At 42.0% G+C, this 21,751-nt stretch overlaps 1 protein-coding gene across 6 annotated transcripts in view; it reads left to right on the forward strand.

The window, feature by feature from the left end:
* RHOBTB1 (Rho related BTB domain containing 1) overlaps nucleotides 1-13,499 on the forward strand; it is a 122,733-nt gene extending 109,234 nt beyond the window's left edge. For 4 of the 6 annotated variants that reach the window (XM_057734826.1, XM_057734825.1, XM_057734824.1 and 1 more), the window contains 4 exons: nucleotides 5,056-5,206; nucleotides 8,036-8,124; nucleotides 10,704-10,809; nucleotides 11,322-13,499. In XM_057734826.1, the coding sequence (XP_057590809.1) occupies nucleotides 5,056-5,206; nucleotides 8,036-8,124; nucleotides 10,704-10,809; nucleotides 11,322-11,491 (516 nt within the window). In that variant the 3' untranslated portion in view covers nucleotides 11,492-13,499. Of the gene's footprint in view, nucleotides 1-5,055; nucleotides 5,207-7,025; nucleotides 7,107-8,035; nucleotides 8,166-10,703; nucleotides 10,810-11,321 lie in introns of those variants that run through there. The other 2 variants (XM_057734828.1, XM_057734827.1) reach the window with 2 other exon arrangements.
* Nucleotides 13,500-21,751: the final 8,252 nt, after the last annotated feature.

Here is a 21,751-nt window from a genome sequence, read left to right on the forward strand (position 1 = left end):
CATGTGCATCCCCAAGGAGGGCACGAGAATCCTAGAATCACAAGCCAGGATGGTCGGCTGTCCCTGGGCCACCCTCCTGCCCCCAGAACAAACTGCAGCTGCTCCTAAACCGACCCCCAGCCAAAGACTGTCTGTCTGCTGTTGGGGGAAAAGACATTAGAATTATCCTGATGATCTCTTCTGGTGTCTGCCAGCCTTTGTGAACCAGGAGGTCCTCACCTGTAGCTGAATGAAGTCTTTCCTGGGTCTCTGGGATCATTGTTACTGAGGCAGTGACAGCTGGTAGAGGCTGCACAGTGAAGAAGCAGCTGTGGCGCTCAGATCCCCAACGCATCTGTATATAAAGCTGTGTGGCTTTGGGCAAGTGACCACCCTTCTGAGCTCCGGCCTCCCCGTCTGGAAAACGCAATCATAACCCGCAATGTGGTTGTGAGGTGTATGGGTGGGTACTTGCGAAGCACCTTGTAAGCACTAAATGCAAAATGACGTCAGTCTTACTTGGATGCCGGTAGCATTAATGATGTTCTTTCCCTCTCACTTCCAAGAAAATTGGGAGGAGCCACCAATTAATAAAACCTCATCCAACTGGCACGTCACTGACCACAGTAACCTCCCCCGAGATAAAGAGCCCAGCGGCTCCTTCCCTTCTTTTCCCAACTCGCTGTAGTGTGTGCTGAAGGTGCCGCTGAGCGCCTGCTCTTCACCCAGCAGAGAGAAGCTGACCAGGGTCAGGAGCCCAGGCACAAAGGGACACTGTTGGAGCTGACCTCACAAATGCTAATCCCCTTGATCCCTTCCCGGAATGGCCTGTAATTGTCTCCAGATTAAAATGTGCGGGAGAGGCCACCAAAACAAAGACTTGGCGGCCAATGTGAACCCACATGTGTGTGTAGCATCACAGCTCTCCCAGGGACGGCACCCATTTAGCATCCCTCCTGCCCCGCCTCCCCCAGAAGGACTAGGTGACACACCACTGAGAACTGCAGCTGAGCCTGATAGGGATGTATAGATTCAGCCCAGCTCAAAAGACAAAGTCCGGACTTCCCTGGTGGTGCAGTGGATAGGACTCCGTGCTCCCAGTGCAGGGGGCCTGGGTTCCAGGGAACTAGATCCCACATGCATGCTGCAACTAAGGAGCCCATGTGCCGCAACTAAGACCCAGTACAACCTAATTAATTAATTAATTTTAAAAAAAAAAGACAAAGGCCATGGAACCAAGCAACTGAAGGTCTGTGCCAAGACACCTCATATGTGAAGAATGGCACGAGCTTTGGATATGTCCACTCTCTCCTGCCCCTTCTCACGACTTCCAGGGTAGACTGGAATGTTGCATAGTTATGAACTCTAGTCTCAGCTTGACCTCGGGCAATAGACTGACCCTCTTTAGACCTGTGTCCTCATCTGTAAAATGGGGACCGCAAGAGAACCTTCTTCAAAGGGCAGGTAACGCATGAGAGTATACAAGTAAAGCATCAAATTTGGTGCCTAGAACATGCAAAGGCTCAGGAAGTGTCAGTGACTGTTATCCTGGAGGATTCTTGTTAAATTGTTTCCATGAGGAGTTCAAGGTCTTTGTCCCCCAGAAGCCTTCAGGTGACAAGCCCCCAGTTCCCTTCCTAAACTAGCAAAATGTGGTAGAGTGGTTATGGGGGAGAGAAGAGGCGCTTGGTTAAAGGTTGAGTAAATGCTCTGTGGCTAAGGTAGGCCCATATTTACATGGGCCTTTGCTTTCTAGGCCACCTTTTAACTCTTTACTGTCTGGTGAAAATCTGACATCCCCCACAAAATCCAGCTTTTTTTGTTTGTTTGTTTGCATTAATAGAATTCATTGCATATCCAGAAAGGAATAAAATATGCCCACTGATGTTCCTTTAACTTTTTTTGTCATTTAATATTTAAGAAGACACTGTATTTTACTTCTATTTTTCTCATTACTTTTAATGCAGCAGTAAGCATAATTCTCTCCCCAGAGGTACTCAGCAAGTGGTTCATTAAAAATGCATGCCCGGCTTGTAGTAAGCAATGCTCTGGATCTAGAATACTTTCTCATTCTCTATGAGACCATCTCTAATTATAAGCCTATTAGTCTGAGCTGATCTTCACAATTAAAATTTTAAACAAACTAAACTGGAATATAGGTCTGGGTCATTGTTTAGGGTAGCATTATATTTGTATTTTTTTAAGGTACATTCAGCAGGTAGGGCACAACATTTTTAATTCCATTTCTTTTATTTGTATTATTTTTTTAAGGTCTATAAAAAAAAGGGCACTCTGTTACTGTTCAGTTCATTATAAATGTTGAGATCACATAAACAGGCTTTTAAAAAAAATCAGCAGTGAGGGGGAAAAAATGTGTGTTCTGAAACTGTTTTAGTTTATTCTCATTTGCTGGTTACTTTGGAGGGTCCCTAACATCATTTGCCAAAAACAGCCATTGCTTTAAAAAAAAAATGTCAGTGTTATATTAAGCAAGAAGGAAACAGTAGGTCAGGGATGATTACAAATGTCAGAATGCTCCGAAGACAGTGGGAGTGTTGGGGCAGGGCTGCTTACTGGAATCTGTCATCTCCCGCTGCCAGGAACAATTTTTTTATTTAGAATGTCCGTTTTGCCGTTACTTAGAACACAGTGTTAGAAAAATTGCTAAAGTAATCTGAGTATCTTCAAAATCCATAATCTCAGTGAAGAAAAAGCTTTAGATGTCATCTCTTCCAAATCTCTCCCATGTCACAGATGAGGAAACTGAGGTTCAGAGAGGGTGAATGATTTGTCAAAGATCACACAGCATTTTAGCGACACATCTCTGGGCCAGCCCCAGTCTCTTGCCCTGTCCTCCAAGCCATTATTTTCAGAAACAATGACATCCCCATCCCCAAGGGAACAGGTGTTCACAGGAAGCTCTGGGACTTTTTTGTATTTATCATCACTAACACTTTAGAGCATTTAGCACTTTGTAAAATGTATATATTCTTACTGCCACAATGGCCCAGATTTTAAAGTTTCACAACTTAATTAACCTTCAGTTATCTAAAAATTGTACTAATCCAAACACCATTCTAGAGAAATGAAATTGTGCCGTATGTCATTTGCCATAAATAAATTCATGTCTATATGAGATAAACACGTGTGTACATAAACATATATACACACACATATCATCAGTGTTAGAGTCACTGGAATAGCAAGTAATTGCAATACAACAGCTTCTTTATTTTAATATCAGTAATACTTTCTACTTGCTAGGTTTTATTTATCGTAGAGGTTGTGCTAGAAACTTGAAATGATCACATTTGTCAAGTCATTGATGGTAGTAACCCACGCAGCTTATTAATAGAATCACAATTTTTTCTCACTATGACTGAGAGAGGATGGGGTAATTTTCTTAATATCTCCAGGAATTTTTCTGGGCCCTCCATTTGATACACTTAGGGAAAGCTCTAACTGTCTGATGGGACAGTCCCTCTCTGAGGTGGCTGGTGGCTATTGCAGGAAAATGATATAGATGGTTGCTATAGTGTAAACAATTCTGGAACCACACCACTATAAGACTGCAATGGCCACAAGCCCCTTGTAGATTGTGGAAGCATTTTATAAACAAATATACATATATACATATATATACACACACATACACACAAATATAGGTAGAGATTAGATATATATAATATAGATGAAATCATATATAATATACAGATATAATCATATGTAATACATGAATGTAATCATATATAGATGTATATTTTCATATGCTGTATAGAGAGGTTTATTAAGTACCAGAATTAAGAAGTCTATAACTGTTCATCCTTTTGAACTTAGAAATCTAATTCTTAAAAACTGTTAGTGAAATAAGGCACTGTATTGTAGCTTTCTTCCTTACCATTAAGGGTTTCCAGTCCTGCACAGCAGTTCTGAACATAGACTTTAGAATCATATTTCCTGGGTTCAAATATCAGTCCTAGCACCGTGACCTGGACACCGGACTTCACCTCCCTGAACCTCCATTCCCATATCTGTAAAATGGCAAAAATAATAGTCTCTTCCTCGTAGGGAGGCTCTAAGGATCAAAATAGATAATGCCTGTGGAAAGCTTATTAGCACAGCACCTTGTGCCTAGGAGGCCTTCTATTAGGTGAATTCTTACCATCTTTCCAATAGCAAGCGCTGGTGGCAGCATTCTGTATTACGCCAGGGCACAGCTCAAGGAGTTAGAAACAAGAAGAGCTGCTATAACGTGTATTTCCCCATTGATCCAGGCCCAGCCATTCAGAACTCTACTTCCCAGGCAGCCCTGGCTCTCCAGCAAACTCTAGCATGTAGAATATGGGCAACGACTACAGGCACTCAGGCGGGAGATTCAGGGGACCCCCCAGGGAGCCCCCATACCCAGCCATTCCCCAGATGTCCCAAGCACAGGTTTCTCTGCATCTACTAATACCTGATAATATTCGTGTAGTTGTAAATCTGTGTGGTTGTGCCATAGGAAAAACAAAGTGTGTATATCATGCTAACATACACTTTTTTATTTTTCTTATTGATGTATAGTTGATTTCATGCTAGCATTTATTGATAGAAGGTTGGACTCAAGCCAGTCATCGTGGCAACCGGGGTGGTTGCTCATCCTCTGTTTTGACATCTTAGAGAGCTGGGCTCCATCATGTGTCAGCAACAGTGCAGCCTGCAGCTCCCCCCCCACACCTGTCATGTTGCTAGGAGATTTCTTTCCCCACAATAGAGTATTATAAGGTACTTGGCAAGGAGGGCCTATAATGTCATCATACATTTACAGCCCATTTGTCTGATTTATAAGCCCAAATAGCCATTTAAAAATTCCAAATCAGGCTTTGTCAGGCAGCCCCACTCTTTTGTCATCTACAAATCAAACTGTTATGTTTAAAGCCGTAAATAGTGAACAACTTTCCCTGCACAGCTTCCAAGCGAGGGGTCCCAGGCTCGCTACTAATGAATCACACGGCGGGGATATTTACAAGCAGCAGAGCCTGGAAATGTGCCCACTGCTTTCTTCAGCAGAACTTACCTTTTCAAATAACATTTCAGGTATACCTCCCGAACATAAACAAGATGTCAATGCAGGCGGTACTGGATTATCTCTACACCAAGCAGTTGTCACCTAACTTGGACCTGGACCCACTGGAACTAATTGCCTTGGCAAACAGATTTTGCCTACCACACTTGGTTGCACTTGCAGGTAAGGCTGATGACCCAGGGCCATGTGGTGTCCACCTGTCATATTTATCAAAATCACATTTAAGCAAAAATAAGATTTCCAGGGAATAAAAATTAATGTTTTATCACCCAATATAGGACAGTTTGGTACAGGGTGATATGAGCTGATCAAATGTATCCGACAGCCCAATTCAGTTCAACAGCTATTTTTTAAGAACCTACTTTGCAGTAGGTCCTGCAGATGCATATTTAAAGATGAGTCATGCACGGCCCCCGTCCCTGAGGCCCGTGCTCTGCACCCTCTGCCTCAGTTGTGGAGGGACCAACGGAATTGGAAATAAAGCTGTTGTGTCCATCTATGCCCATAATGTGTGCTCAGACACCGTGTCTAAGAAAGAGGCAGTAGGAGGCAGTGGTTAAGAACGTAGGCTTCAGATTCAGATTGCATGTGTTCAAATCCTGGCTCCACTCTTTACTGGCTGGATGACTTCCTACTTGATTTAACTGCTCTGTGTCTCAGCTTTCTCTCTAAAATGAGGATAATAATATTCTACCATGGAATTGTTATGAAGATTAAATGAGTTAAGAGATTACACATATATAAAGAGAGAGGAAGTTCTTAGAACAGTGTCTGGCACCTAGTAAGCATTATGTAAGTGGTTTTCTTAAAGCTATTTTAGAAAATGTTCTGAGATTGTTAAGATCATTTGGGAAAAAAGAGAAAACCGAGACTCGGTTTAACTTCACAGACTCCTATGTACCATTTCTACATTCGCTCAGTAGGTAAGCAGAAGCAGGTCTAAATAAGATACATGCTTTCAGATACCTCTCTCTTGAATTTAAACCTTCTGCTTCATTCACCAGAGGTGTCTATTCGCAATAAGGGTGTTTCCTGCGACATGTAATTGACTCCTGTTAACCCTGAAAGCAGAATAATACCTGTTTTACTCACTGGCCTATGCACACAGAAAAGTGCAACATATGAGGTTCCCAGTAAAAATGTGTTGCATCGTTAAATGAAAATAAATGTATGAACAAACCAATCAGTCACAGCTGCCCTTGACTTTCTGGCAATGTCTTTAGAAAAAAGATTTATTTCTCTGGGCTCCAGGTTTCTACTGCACTCAACCAACTGGAGATGAAAGTTTTCTCCTCACCTTCCTTCTTCACCAGCGGGACAGCAGGAGATAGTTGAAGTATTGCTATTCATTTCTTTTAAACTGTTTTTAACCAATATACCTGAAGTCATAGATTCAATGAGTACTGCTGCTTTTTCAATACTAATTCTAGGCAGCTGCAATGAGCAATCCCTTTTCTCAGAAGTAAGAGTCCCAAACCATTTGACTCTCCAGTTTTTACAAGTATTTGTCCTTTAAGGATAAATTGGATTTTTTTAAATCGTCAAAAGTAATTTGGAGCCAAATCTGTTGAACAAGATTTGTGATCAATCTTGTAGTGCCATTTTTGCTTAAATATTAAGTAAGATGATGAAAACATGGGACTGATTTCTCCATGAAAGAAACTGACCCAAAGAAACCTTCTTGTGTGAACTACAGACTTCTATATGTGTTTACTATTCTTATTAAATGCCGTTATTAACTGCTATGATTATATCATATACAGCTTCCTAAGATGATTCCTTTCATCACACATATAGTATTTGCTCTTTAGTATAAGTATAGAGTGTTTAGAACGTAGTGTTTAAAACTTGGTTTCTGAGGTGAACATGCCTTGCAAACCTAAGTGTTAAATGCATATCAAGAAATATTGCTGTTACCTAAAATTTAAAACCCAGTGACTCCTCTGGGAAGTTTAGTTCCAAATAGTTCTTTGTTTGTCAGTCCAGCTGAGGAAGATTGTGCCAAAGAAACCATCCCAATCTTGATACCATGTTGACCAGATGGGGGCATATTGACTAACAAGTAAGTATGCAGAACCAGAGCAGAAAGTAAGCATGATTTGGACAACATACTAGAAGAATAGATGTGGTGCTAGAGATGAAAAAAGAATACATCAACATCAATGAGCGAAAAATGCCAGGCCAAGACTCTACCCACACTTGTCAATGCCAGAGGCGGGCAACAGCCTAACAGAGGCAAAAGACAGCTCAGTCTCAGAACCACAGTTTGGATTCAGCTTTAGAAGCCTGGAACACAGCTTCCAAGCAGAAATGGCCCTCCCATCTACACTTGTGTGACTTGTGGCTGAAGCGCCCCCTGATCTTCAGACCCTAGGAGGTTAAACAGTATATCCCCCGCCTGCAGCTGGTGAGACACATACGCACTCACAATTTTAATTCCCCATTTGGACCCATTCCTGTTACTCGGTCTCTCCACGGCCAGAGAGTATTGAGAACTGGAGTGACGTGAGCAGGAAAGCTGTGAAGTAGGAAGAAACTACAGGGTCCAGAGGATTCCAGGCAGGTACTGGCCCGTCCAGAGCAGCACTCTCCCACAGTACTGTCTGCAGTGATGGAAACTCTGCATGTCCACGTTGGCCAGTACACATGTGGCTGTTGAACACTTACATATGGCTTGCATGGCTGAGGACCTGAATTGTTTAGCTTAATTTTAATTAATTTAAGTTTAAATAGTCTCAGGTAGCCGGTAGTTACCATACTAGACAGAGAAGGTCTGGGAGACTGGCTATTTCAGAAGAGCTAACAAGTGTCCCCAGAGTCGGTGGTGCGATGGCTGGAGACCAGAACTGCACATACTGAAAGGCCACACATGAGAGTGGGCCCTAGATTCAGTTCATATGAAGCTGTGACCCATACTTCCTGCCCTCTTAGCTGGTCCCAGACCACAGCCTCCAGGCACTAACTTTTTCCTGCTCCCCCTCTCCTCCCCAGAGCAACACGCGGTCCAGGAGCTGAGCAAGGCTGCCATGAGTGGCGTGGGCATTGATGGGGAAGTGCTCTCTTATTTGGAATTGGCCCAGGTTTGTAACAGTTTGCCTTTCACCTTTTCAGTGTGTTCAACCAGTTCATTTAATGCTGATAAAACATTCCACTGTTGCATCTGTCTAAATAAAGATGTCACCACCGAGTCACAGAGGCCCCCCACTGTGTGCAGCGAGAAGATCTGAGAGTTTTACGTTTCATGCACCGTTCACCCTGCTGGGCTTCGTTTCAAAAAACAAGGACCCCCACCCCCACACCAGCCCCCTTGTGCCCCCTTCCCCCACTCCCCCTGCCCGAGGCACCAGCTTCACATGTGGGAGAACAACTCACGGCACGGGAGGGGAAGGCTTTATCTCTCCTTTTTTGAATTCTCAGACACGGATTGGCCGAGATCAGACAGTTTCTAGAATTCCATGAAGTCCGGTGATGCCTCATGTCTCACTGCAGCTCTCCTGGGTTTTTTTTTAAATCAGTACTTGTTACTAGTGACATTGTGATTCCCTATCCCAACTCACACTTGCCCTCTTCCTCCTCTAGAGAGGGTCTGAGATCCAGCCTCAGCTTTGTCACTACATAACTTACTGAAGGCACAAAGCTAAACTCTGACTCAGTGTCTTGGTCGGTAGGAAATTCACACCGTCAACCTTACAGATTATTTTGAGAATCAGGTGGGAGAGAACATTCCAGAAAGAGCATCGACGAGGGGAAGCCCTCTCATACTCCAAGGCACGTATGTGGAGTTATTTAGTCCCTGGCCTAGACTTACTGGCAGTGAGTTTACACTCTGAAGGAACTAAGAATAAACTCTTCAGTCTTTCTGTGGCCTGTGCGGTTGGGCTTTCATTGTTCCCTGTCTCGGTTAGGGCAATGGTTTACTTACTAAGTCTTAGGTCAGGCAGTTTCAACTGGGATTTCTCAAAAGGGAAAACGGTGCATCAGGACTTCACAGGAACCTGCTCATTCTGACTTAACATTCAACCAGGATTTGTTATGCCCCACCACCCCCTTCCTGTACCAGCCACCACCTTAGACAAGAGGATATGTAGATACAAACACGGTAGGTTCTCTGCCGTTGGGGCCATCATGAGCCACTGAGGGAAACAGACACAAGCACTAATTATTAAAATCCAGTGTGAAAAGCAACCTCACAGAGGTTACACTTAAAACTGAGAACAGACATCAATCGCAGTAAAATCAGCAGGCCCCTGTCAACACGGACTGTCCACATTTGGAATCTGGGGTATTTGAAACAGGCCTGGGGGGATGGTTTATGACTTGTGTCCTCTCCAGTAAGTATTCCTCCTAGAGAACAATCGAATGACCCAGAACTTCACGTAGGGCCAGCCTGCTCCAGGTAATGATTTAATGTGTCTGTTTGCCTTGTGTTCCCACCCCACCCCTGCCCCGACCGCACATACACCCTGCAAGGAAATCATGTGATTCCTGCTAAGCTCTGACAAGCCTTGGCAGGAAGAGTTTAGGGCAGAGTCTCCCACATCTTAGCTTATTCGTTAGACCCTAACCCAAGGGTTAAGTATTTAACAGTCAGCCTGGGGACAGGTGGGACCCTGATCTGTTGCATTTTCCAGTTTCTGGGGTGCAATTACCCTTTCATGACCAACTTTAACAAAGCAAAGTCACTGAGCTCAGAGTAGGGAAGAGATGCCCCCAGTGCCTCTCTTGAGCAGTACAGCACTGCTCTACTCTGACTTCAAGAAAGAAAGCTGTTATCAAGAGAAGCTGGAAGCACCTGCTAAAATTGTTGGTCATGTTGGGCTTGTGATCTGCAGAGAGTTTCTTGAGTTAGTTTCTGAGGATGTTGGCTTTTCTTTTGGCCTCCGATCAGGGCATTTACAGGGGGCCCCAGACGAGGCGCGCTGCAGGTTTCAGGGATTTGGCTGCTCAAAGTAACTTCAAGAGCAACAGACAACGGAATGGATGTCCAAGAGGGGCCTGGACAGAAAGAGTGAGGGATGGGGGAGACCTGCCAAATTTGGGGAAGGAATGGGGAGTTGACTATGGATTTTTGAGCATCGGGTCTTTTGCAGTCTCAGCTACCTCAGCTGCACAGTCCTGAGCATCTGCTCAGAAAGGGGAGGGTGGATGGAATGTCTGGATCCCTCTCTCCCCACCCACACCACCCGCTCTTCTTACGTAACCAAAGGACAGGTACAGGACATCACATATGCCACAGTCTCTTCCAGATCTCTGGCCCCAGCCAGCTGAGCTCTGACATGCGACACAGAGGATTCTGTTGCCGAGGCTTCCTTAAACAGAGATGACATCGCTGCTTTCTGCTGTGGGCTGGTGCCTTCCAGAGGCCACAGCCACTTATCTTTAGAGGGCAGGTGGAGGGGAGGGGGAGAAGGCAAGGCATCCTCTAGCCTCCTGATGTGACACAGTGATTCCTTTTAGTGCATGTACCCCAGGGAGGAGGGGAGGGGTGTGGCAAACACTTACGTGTGGCTGGCACCGGAAACACTGTGGTCCAAACAAGAGGTTTCTGAATGAGTCATCTGGGCCCTTTATTTCTTTGACCCCTGCCGTGCCTTTTTATTTCTTTGTAGCCCCACTTTAGAAAACAGAGTCTGACCCCCTTTTGGTCACTTCCCTGCAGTTTCACAATGCCCACCAGTTGGCCGCCTGGTGTCTGCACCACATCTGCACCAACTACAACAGTGTGTGTTCCAAGTTCCGCAAGGAAATCAAATCGAAATCTGCAGGTGAGGCCATCCAGTCCCCACCTGACTGAAGGGTTTCCCGTCACTGCCCTCCAGAAGGACCATGGGCAGCCCCCGTCTCTGGGAGAATTCCTCGTATGGTAGTCACAGGTTCATGTGACATGACCGAAGCAATTAGAGGTTGCAGATTCTCTCTGGAGAACTTCACGGTTAGGGGGATTGGGGCAGAGGAGGCGTTCAGGGTGCCCTGCTGCATAGTGAGCAGAGGTTGTTGACTCACCCTTGTCTGGAGAGGCACACTTGGGAGCGAGCTTACACGCTGAAATCAAGGGGTCCTGGGTTCAGGCTCAGTGTGTCCAGCTGCATGATTTTAGACAAGTGATTCTACCTCTTAAAACTTCACCATCACACTCTGCCACTGGTCCTACCCTGTCCATTGGGTTGCTGAGAGGACGCACACGATAATCATACAGGAGAAGCCTAAGCACAGAACCTAGCACACAGTAGCCATGAATGGAGAGCAGGTGTCATCATCTGCATCTTTCCTTCCCCAGACAACCAGGAATACTTTGAGCGGCACCGCTGGCCCCCTGTGTGGTATCTGAAGGAAGAAGACCACTACCAGCGGGTGAAAAGGGAAAGAGAGAAGGAAGATATTGCACTAAATAAACATCACTCAAGACGAAAGTGGTGCTTCTGGAATTCATCTCCAGCGGTTGCCTGAGGCGGAAGAGGGGAAAAAAAAATCGAAATCTGACACACCACTTTTAAAAGCACTACTGTAAAATTAGTCTTATTATTAGAGATAAGATGTAGTTCAGGTTTCAGGCACTGATCTTCCTCCACTTCTGTGCATTTATCTTTGTTGGGATCAAAGCACAAGCTCACAATCCATGAGCCTGGACAAAAAGGGAAGTTGACACTCACTGCATTCCTTAAACTTAAATGTTTATTTTTTTGTTAGAAGGCTTAATAAACTTTAGTCCGTTATCTCATTTCTTATACAAAGGAAAAAAAAATCCAGCTTTCAAGTTTCAAATTCCAAATTGGAAAATATTTTTATATGGTCTCTTGTAAATGAAAATACTGTGTATTACTTTATTTTACAGGCCACACACTAACCACGAAGTCGCCCTGTGAGTCTCTTTGCCCACCTGGCCAGCGAGCATTATTACTTAATTAGAGGGTTATCCTTTTCATCGAGAAGTAAAGAGTCGGGATGAAATTCCCCAAAATGCAAGTTAGGGAGTGTTTCATCTTTCTTCTGCCGAATGGCATCGGTATAATTACCAAGTCAACTCCAAGAATGTGTATTTACAATATTTGCCATGTAAGTGCTAGTAATTATATGGTTATATGTGCCGTGTAAAATATAGTGATATCACATCTTCTGTTGTGTAAAATGTCTAGATTTAAGAGGATAATCTTTATAATCATTAGAAGGGCTTATTAAATCCCAGCATTATCCAGGGCAAACTCTCTGGTGGACCTGAACATAGAAGATACCCGTAAGAGCATTGGTGTTCAGATTGCCGTATTAGGATGTACATCTCTCAGTGTTCCTTGATCTTGCCATGTTTCTGCATGCAGATTCTCCACTGACTTGAATCGAGATGGGCAAGGGAAAGGGTCCCTGGACTCTGTCCCAGCGTCTGCAGGCTTGTCACATCTCCCCACCGGAAACAGGCTTCCTCAGGTCTCTCACCTGCGGCCAACTTCACTTTGTAAGACCCATATTTTTAACTCTTCCCAGGGAAAATTCACGTCGCTGCAGAAGTAGACCAAGGCAGACCACCAACCCTTGCTGAAATTCAGCAGGGGCCTGTGAAGGCATGAAGCTGGAGGCTGGGTGGTCTAGGGTCACTGCATTCTCCAACGCAGATGGGAATTTTACTCCAAGAGTCTAGGAAATGGTGCTACTGTGAGTTCGTTCTGACCCTTTGTCATTCTGAGTTTTCAGTGTTAAAATAGAAAGTATTGAGCACGGGAGCTTTTGAGAGGCCGTCAATCATTGCTTCTCTGTAAATTAAAATGTTACAGCACTCATGCAGAGCATTTTAAGGCCACACTTCCATACCTGTCATGGGATGTTGTGTGGTGAAGCCCGGAGCTTATTCTGTTGGGAGGTCAATTTACTGATGCTAAAGGCTGTTGATTTTTTTTCTAGCTTTCAGAAGTTGGAAAAGAGAGTTGAGTCCAAACTCCAATGTCGACAGCCAAATATATTTGAAAATCTCTCCAGATTACAGATGGGCATTTATGACTGGCCGTGGATACACACCAGATACGAGAGTTGGTAGAGGCCCAGAAATGTTATCACCCTCTCATGACAAAGGAGGGGCAGTAGAGTAGGGAAGGATGGGATGATTGTAAATGCATCTACTTTAATTTTGGGTCAGTAGGTTATAAGTCATTAATGGAAGGAGAATGGAGACAGAATGAGAGGAAGAATCAGCATGTATCCCATCATAAGATGGTAGAATTTGAGTTTTCGAGGAGTAGTCAGAGTTAAATTTATACAACCAAAGCTCCCATGTGATTGTCATCTTGCCAAAATGTAACGGACATATACATGAACCTGGGGTGTAAGCAATAATATCCACTGGTGTTTGTTATCAGCTGCTGTAACCAAGTGGCTGGTTCATTTGGTTGACGCTGACTATGGCCTTTAACGATGGTGGTTTGTTTTGTGTTTTTTATTTCACAAAAAGCCAATAAAATCGTTTAGCTATAAAATGCATCCAGTCTTTTCTTTAAGGACTACCATCATTATCATGTGCGTAACTTTCATTGTTTTTAAAAAACTATTGAAACTTTAAAGGTGCTGGGTCGTGGAGTTGTGTGTGCTTCAGGAACCAGGCGGCTTGAATGACCGTTATCTTTGTCTTCAGTGTTGCCAGCAGAGTGCAATGCCATGATGTAAATGAGCAGTCTGGCTCTCTGCTCGTGGCTAATATGGTTATGTCATTAGACATGTACAGTTTTGGAAAAAACAAAAATGATGTCTCTACCCTAATGACTTCTTATAATCTGATTTTGGGTGATTCTACCAGCAATTAAGTCAAAGTTTGCACTGGTGGACTCCTGAAGATCAACCTTTTCTTCGGAGACAGATCTGAGAAAGCCTTTGGAAAAATCTGTAAAAATTTTCTGGACTTCTAGGTAGTGTAATTTTTGCCCAAGCTCAGAAGGAAGAAGGATCTCCAGTGAGGTCACAAAGGGGGATTTTCTGAGTGGCAAATATCCTATGCCTCCATGGAAAGGAGCTGACAACTGTAAAAACATAACTGCAGGAAAAAGACACAGTTTCCAATACATTGACACACCTATTAAAGGTGGGTGGTCCATCAACATCACTAATCATTAGAGAAATGCAAGTCAAAGCCACAATGAGGTATCACCTCACAACGGTCAGAATGGCCATCATCAAAAAATCTAGAAACAATAAATGTTGGAGAGGGTGCGGAGAAAAGGGAACTCCCCTGCACTGTTGGGAATATAAGTTGGTACAGCCACTATGGAAAACAGTTTGGAGGTTCCTTAAAAAACTAAAAATGGAACTACCATATGATCCAGCAATCCCTCTCCTGGGCATATACCCAGAGAAAACCATAATCCAAAAAGAAACATGTACCGTAATGTTCATTGCAGCACTATTTACAACAGCCAGGACATGGAAGCAACCTAAATGCCCATCAACAAATAAATGGATAAAGAAGATGTGGCACATACATATGATGGAATATTACTCAGCCATAAAAAGGAATGAAACTGAATTATTTGTAATGAAGTGGATAGACCTAGAGACTATCATACAGAGTGAAGTAAGCCAGAAAGAGAAAATCAAATGCTGTATGCTAAGCCTTATATATGGAATCTAAAAAAATGGTACTGATGAACCCAGTGACAGGGCAAGAATAAAGATGCAGATGTACAGAATGGACTTGGGGACACATGGTTAGGGGAACAGGGGGCGAAGGGGAAGCTGGGACGAAGTGAGAGAGTAGCACTTACATATATGTATAAATACAGCTGATTCACTTTGGTGTACCTTTGGTGGTACAAGAGTGTAAAGCAATTATATTCCAATAAAGAGCTTAAAAAATTTTTTAAATGAATAAAAATATGTATGAGCAGAAAAAAAAAAACTGCCATTCACAGCAACACAGATGGATTTAGAGAATATCATACTAAGTAAAGTAAGTCAGACATAAAAAGACAACGTGATATCACTTATATGTGGAATCTAAAAAATAATACAAATGAATTTGTATACAAAACAGAAACAGACTCACAGACATGGAAAACAAACTTACGATTACCAAAGGGAAGAGGGGGAGGAGGGGTAAATTAGGATGACGGGGTTAACAGATACACACTACCGTATATAAAATAGATAAACAACAAGGATTTACTGTATAACACAGGGAACTACATTCAATATCTTGTAATAACCTGTAATTACCAATAATCTGAAAAAATATATGTATAACTGAATCACTTTACTGTACACCTAAAACTAACACAATATTGTTATTGTATCAACTATACTTCAATAAAAATGTGTGAGCAGAAAAAAAAAAAAAAAGGTGGGTGGTCCAGATCAGACATCTTTTACGTAATGCATACCATTGGGGTCTTACCTACAGAAAGTTGGTCTAAGTCTCTCTTAGGGCAATGTCTGGCAAAACATAAAGGATTTCAACAACCCTATATCAGCAATATAGGAACCACAAATTCTGCTGGTTTAGAGGTAACTCAAGTATTTTCATGATAAACATTCAAAAGCAAGAATTCTATGCTGTTTTTTTTCACGCTTCCATTGTATGGTATATCAGTTGTCAAAATTCAGTTTTTCATCACTGTGACATTAGCTAAGTAGAATAAATTCTACCAGTCGGAGATAAAAACAGTGAATTCTGAATTGGGAAACTTATGAGTGCAGCATTTCTGAAATGAATGCTTTTCTGCAAGTTGAAGATTTACCAGACTTTTTCTTATGGAAATATATATGGTATTTCTTTAATTGAATGCCCTAACTGAATGCTGCTAGGCAAGTAGCAATAATTCCTCTTTACTAGAAGAATGTGACTACTGCATAAAAGATGTAGAGTTAAAAGTTAGCCAGAGAGAATGTGTTTGTGTTCTGTGTGTAGGTGTATGTGAATAAGTAATCAAGAAGCGACATAAGCAGGGAGGGTGGGGGGGACTCGAAGGGGGGCATCAAGGAAGGGAGGGAATACGGGGATATGTGTATAAAAACAGTTGATTGAACCTGGTGTACCCCCCAAAAAAATAAAAAAATTAAAAAAAAAATGTTCAGCTTCTTTAATAAAAGAATTTTAATTGAAAGAAGCGACATAAGGAAGAAAAAAAAGGTTAAAGATAATTTTAAAAAATAAATAGGGAGAAGGGCCACTGACCAGAGCCACGGAAGTTGAATTAAGCACTGTGAGCTTTGGATATATCTCTTTCTTCCAAAGTGCTAATTTATGAGATTATTCCGTATCTCATGACTTTATTTTCAGATGAAGACTTTGCTCTCTTGAATTTCCAATTAGGAGGCAGGTGAGGTATGCACCATGGAAAGGCACTGGTGTGGCAACACTGCTGACTTCCTGTCAAAGGAGAAGCCATGCTCTTCCCTTTGACTGCATTTGAAAATCTCACCCTGTGCTGCTAGTGCCTTTAAGTTGGGTATTTTTACTTAAGCCATTTAGATGCGGGATTTTTCACTGAGTTCATGTGCAGGTGGCCTCATCAGTCAGACATTTACAGACTATAGTCTACAAAATATGGAAATAATTTGGGAGTAAATAACTCTTGGGTGGAAACAAATCAATCATGCATTTGCACAACCACAGAAGTGAAAGTATTAGAAACAACAGTAGGAGACATGAAGTGACTTGCCAGCAACTCCCTCCTGTTTCTCGCCAGTTCTCCAGGAACAGAATATCTTAGTGACATGCATTTCCAGAATGTAGAGGAAATGGGTGATGCCCAAATGTGGTCCCATGGAAGGAATATTTAAATTCTTTGAGTCTGAATACATTCTCAATCCTGAAGACAAGAATGGTTAGATGTTGCAGGCAATCAATGAGAGAAAAACTTGATTCATATCTCTCTGCTTGGATGCCAACCAAAGTTTGGGCATTTTTTTTATTTCCTCCCAATCTGATAAAAAATAAACATCCTTTTGATGATTCATGGTAGTCCCAATTGGAGGGATAATACCCATGGAATATTAAGTTTAACTCTTGTGGGAAAAGATACACAACCTCTCTAAGCTTTTGCAGTCTAAAAAAATGGAAACAACTTTGAGTTTTTGGTACAGATTAAGTGAGATGATTTAGGTAAAAGACTTGGAACAGTGCCTGACATGTAGTTATCATTCAGTAAATAAACCTGTATGCTCAGCTTGTCAAATACCCAGGCAAGAAATCCAAGAGATAGGGCAGCTCTGCACATTACAAAATGGAAGTGTTGTCTTTTCCTGCATTTCTCTGAAACCTTGTGCCAACTTTGCTGCTTAGTGCTTCATGACAGTGATTAAAGAGTTAGAAAATAAGAGCTATGGAAAGAGAAAAGGCAAGTGGTGGGAGGATGGAGGAGAGTATGGTTTTTCCAAGAAGACACTGGCCCTCACCATTCTCCCCTTCACTCCATGGAATAAGGGCTGGACCACCCTAAGGTGAAACTTGGCTGAGCCAAGTTTGAAATGACATCTCAAAAGCCCCTTGAATACTAAGATTTCTGATTTTCTGCCTTTAAAAAAATCCCTAGAGATAAAAAACCTTTCCCCAAAAACCATCAAAGAGTTTGGGGGTTTTGAGCGCAAGCCACGCACTCTCCTTGCTTGCCCTCGCAGTAAACCTTTCTCTGCTCCAAAAAAATAAGTAAATAATAAATAAATCCCTAGAGAGCTTGTGCATACACATTGAAGGCTGCCTTCTAATTTTATTTCATATATGAAGTCTAAAGAAAAAGTAACCTACCAGTACAAATTCTACAGATTGTTCACAGAGTCTCAGAGCCTTTTAGATTCTTTACAACTCTTGAATTCTGTAGAATCATATCAACATGAATATAAAACCTAGTTTTGCATTCTGGATGGTTAACCACAGAGCAACACCATCCAATTGCTGAGATGGTGGGTGTTCAGACCATGTGATTTCTCCCCCAGCCTTACACCCACTGGGATGCCAGGACCTCATGACCACCACTAAAATATCCTTCAATTTATATAATGGAGAGAATTCTTTAAAAGTAAGTAGTCACAGTAAATGGCCAAACATTTGAAATTTCCAACTCTTAGAGAAATCTGCTTACCAATCTTTAAAATAATAATAATAAGGTGGACCCTCCCCCCAGGAAGTTCTGTACTGCTGGTGACCCTTGCTCACGTTTCTCTGACTTTTGCATAGGTAGCCTGGGTGGTGAGGCCTTGGGATGCTAAGATGCACTTTCACATACTCTTACAGTCTTATTCCAGTGCTTCCTCACTGTGCCCACCCCAATGGATTGATGTTCCAAGCTTGGCACCAATCTACCAGAGTCTAAAACACAGATATGAGAACCATGATAATAATACTTAACAGGTTTTAGTACATATTGTGGCCAAACAATAAGTGCTTTACATGCACTTACCTCATTTAATTCTCACAACACTCTCTTATGGGGAACATAATGGGTTCCCCAGTAGCCAACCCTGAGATGGAGAGTCACAAGCGAGTGATTTATTTAGGAAGTGCCCTTAGGTGAGACCAACATGGGAGGGGGAAGGAAGCAGGAAGGTAACAAGCCAAGCAGGGGCGTGGGTTCAGACAGCCCTATTCTCAGCCTGGTCTCCAGGTGTGCCCTGCAGTATAAACTACACCTCGGAGTTGGCTTTCCTATTCCTGCACAGGTAGTCAAAGGCTAAGTGTTCTGGGCAGGGGAGGGGATTAGTGTATACTTATGAGCATTTTAGGCCTGTGTTGGTGAGTTGAAGAAAGTGGCTCCAACCATACACAAAAATAAACTCAAAACGGTTTAAAGACTTAAACATAAGACATGACATTATAAAACTCCTAGAAGAGAACACAGGCAAAACATTCTTTGACATAAATTGTACCAATTTATGGTTTTCTTAGATCAGTCTCCCAAGGCAATAGAAATAAAAACCAAAATAAACAAATGGGACCTAATCAAACTTGCAAGTTTTTGCAGAGCAAAGGAAACCATAAACAAAATGAAAAGACAACCCACGGAATGGGAGAAAATATTTGCAAATGATGCAACCAACAAGGGCTTAATTTCCAAAATATACAAAGAGCTCATTCAACTCAACAACAAAAAAACAAGCCTATCCAAAAACGGGCATAAGATCTAAATAGACATTTCTCCAAAGAAGACATACAGATGGTAAACAGGCACATGAAAAGATGCTCAACATTGCTAATTACTAGAGAAATGCAAATCAAAACTACAATGAGGTATCACCTCACACTGGTCAGAATGGCCATTATCAAAAATAACAATTGCTGGAGAGGGTGTGAAGAAAAGGGAATGTAAGTTGGTGCAGCCACTATGGAAAACAGGATGGAATTTCCTCAGAAAACTAAAAATAGAATTACCATATGATATAGCAATCCACTCCTGGGCATATGCCCAGACAAAACTATAATTCAAAAAGATACATGCACCCCTATGTTCATAGCAGCACTATTCACAATAGCAGGACATGGAAACAACCTAAATGTCCATTGACAGAGGAATGGATAAAGAAGATGTGGTACATATATACAATAGAATACCACTCAGCCATCAAAAAGAATGAAATAATGCCATTTGCAGCAACATGGATGCAATTATTATCATACTAAGCGAAGTAAGTCAGAAAAAGGAGGACAAGCCGAAACAGAATCACTGACATATAGAACAGACCCCTAGGTGGTTGGGGGGGGGGGGATGGAGTGGGAGGTTGGGGTTAGCATATGTAAGCTTTTATATATAGAATGGATAAAGAACAAGGTCCTACAATATAGCACAGAGAACTATATTCAATATCCTATGATAAACCATAATGGAAACGAATATTTAAAAAAGAATAGATATCTGAATCACTTTGCTGTACAGCAGAAATTAACACAACATTGGAAATCAACTATACTTCAGTCTTTTTAATGCTCTATAAAAAATAAAATAAAATAAAATAAAAAGTGGCTCCAATACCATGTAGGAAATCTGCCAAGGAGAGTCACGAGTGCAGGCTTTTAACAGTAAGCAGAAGAACACAAAAGCTGGGGAGGGACACCCAGGAAAGTGAAAAGGACCCAAGGGCATCAGGTTGATCTGTCTGCTAACCTCTATTTTGAAATTCTGAAAAACAACCTGGGCTATCTGATGGGGTACACTGACGGAAGTCTTGTGTGCTGACAAAACACTGCACCCTCTTTTGCTGCCATGTCAAAAAGCTTCAGAAATCAACTTGAAGAGTATCAAAAGAGAAATTCATCTTGGATTAACTTTTCAAAATTACCACTGAATCTCAAACATAATCATCCTTTCACAAAACATACACAAGACCTTATTGGAAAGGGCATCATGAATTTTCCCTAGGCTGTGCAAAACAAATTTAATAATGACGTACTTGAACCTAAACAAATTTCTGTCACACAGCATTTTCTCGATTTACAGCAATTTCTGAAAAAGCCCAGGATGGCAATTCTGATTCTCCCTCAACACCCCCACCATCTCCCTACACACACTAGAATCAGTCCAGAGGAAATGATCAAAATCTAAAGATCTGAAGTCTTTTAAAATTTTTACTTCAATGCCAACTGCTTGATTTCCATGGCATTCACTGCCTGATTTTGACTGAGCTAACCACAGGACCTAAAGTCGAGTCGCTGCTCAGAGCCTACACATTGGAAACTAGACATAACTCCTTGTTTTAGGAAATTAACAGAGCATTCCTCCAACTGCCCAAATGCTAAGCAACCCTGCGCGCTGCAGCCACAGGGCAGTGCCTCCTCTTGGATCATTTTTCTGCTTTTATTCAGACAGTTGTGTGTGGAAGAGAATGGTTTTATCAGTCCATATATCTTCTTGCAACTTGCTGAGGGAAGGTGGGGGGAGAAAATAGCTGAGCTCTTCCCAGTGGGGTATCTTTTTGTTTTCTTTGCAGAGTTTGGGTTGTTTCTGATTGATGGATATACTGGTAATAGGGGTGAATAATGTTTCCATGTGTGATGATCATCTTTGTTGAAACTGACTCCTTCCAAAAATGGAGTTCACAAATGTATGGATACCAAGGAGGGAAGGGCAGTACGGGGGTGGAATTGGGAGATTGGGATTGACATATATACACTATTGATACTATGTATAAAATAGATAACTAATGAGAACCTACTGTATAGCACAAGGAACTCTACTCAATGCTCTGTGGTGACCCAAATGGGAAGGAAATCCAAAAAAGAGGGGATATATGTATACGTATAGCTGATTCACTTTGCTGTACAGTAGAAACTAACATTGTAAAGCAACTACACTCCAATAAAAAATTATATTTAAAAAAACAACAAAAAAACGAAAATGGCGTTCATCTCTCATTTTCAACAGGGCTGTTCTTCTCGACTATGTATACCCTAAAGCAGAAATGATTGCCACCATAACCAATTAGGATATATCTTCCTTGTCTTAAAAACACTTGGTATGCAAGTGGGGAAAGTGGGAGTGGTTGGGGTGGGATGAATTGGGAGATTGGGATTGCCATATATACATTACTAATAAGAAAAAAGATATCAAATTGTACACTTTAAATATATGCAGTTTATTGTATGTCAATTGTATCTCAACAAAAGTTCTTAAAAAGAAAAAAAAAAAAAAAAAACACTTGGTATGAGTGAGGCCCTCACTCAGATGACAGCCATGAAAACATGCTTCTATTGAGAGTGTCTTGACCCAAAATCCACCCAGGAAGTCAGGGCCTTCCAGGTTAAAT

The sequence above is a fragment of the Hippopotamus amphibius genome, chromosome 5 (assembly GCF_030028045.1).
Source record: "Hippopotamus amphibius kiboko isolate mHipAmp2 chromosome 5, mHipAmp2.hap2, whole genome shotgun sequence".
Taxonomy (NCBI): Eukaryota; Metazoa; Chordata; class Mammalia; order Artiodactyla; family Hippopotamidae; genus Hippopotamus; species Hippopotamus amphibius.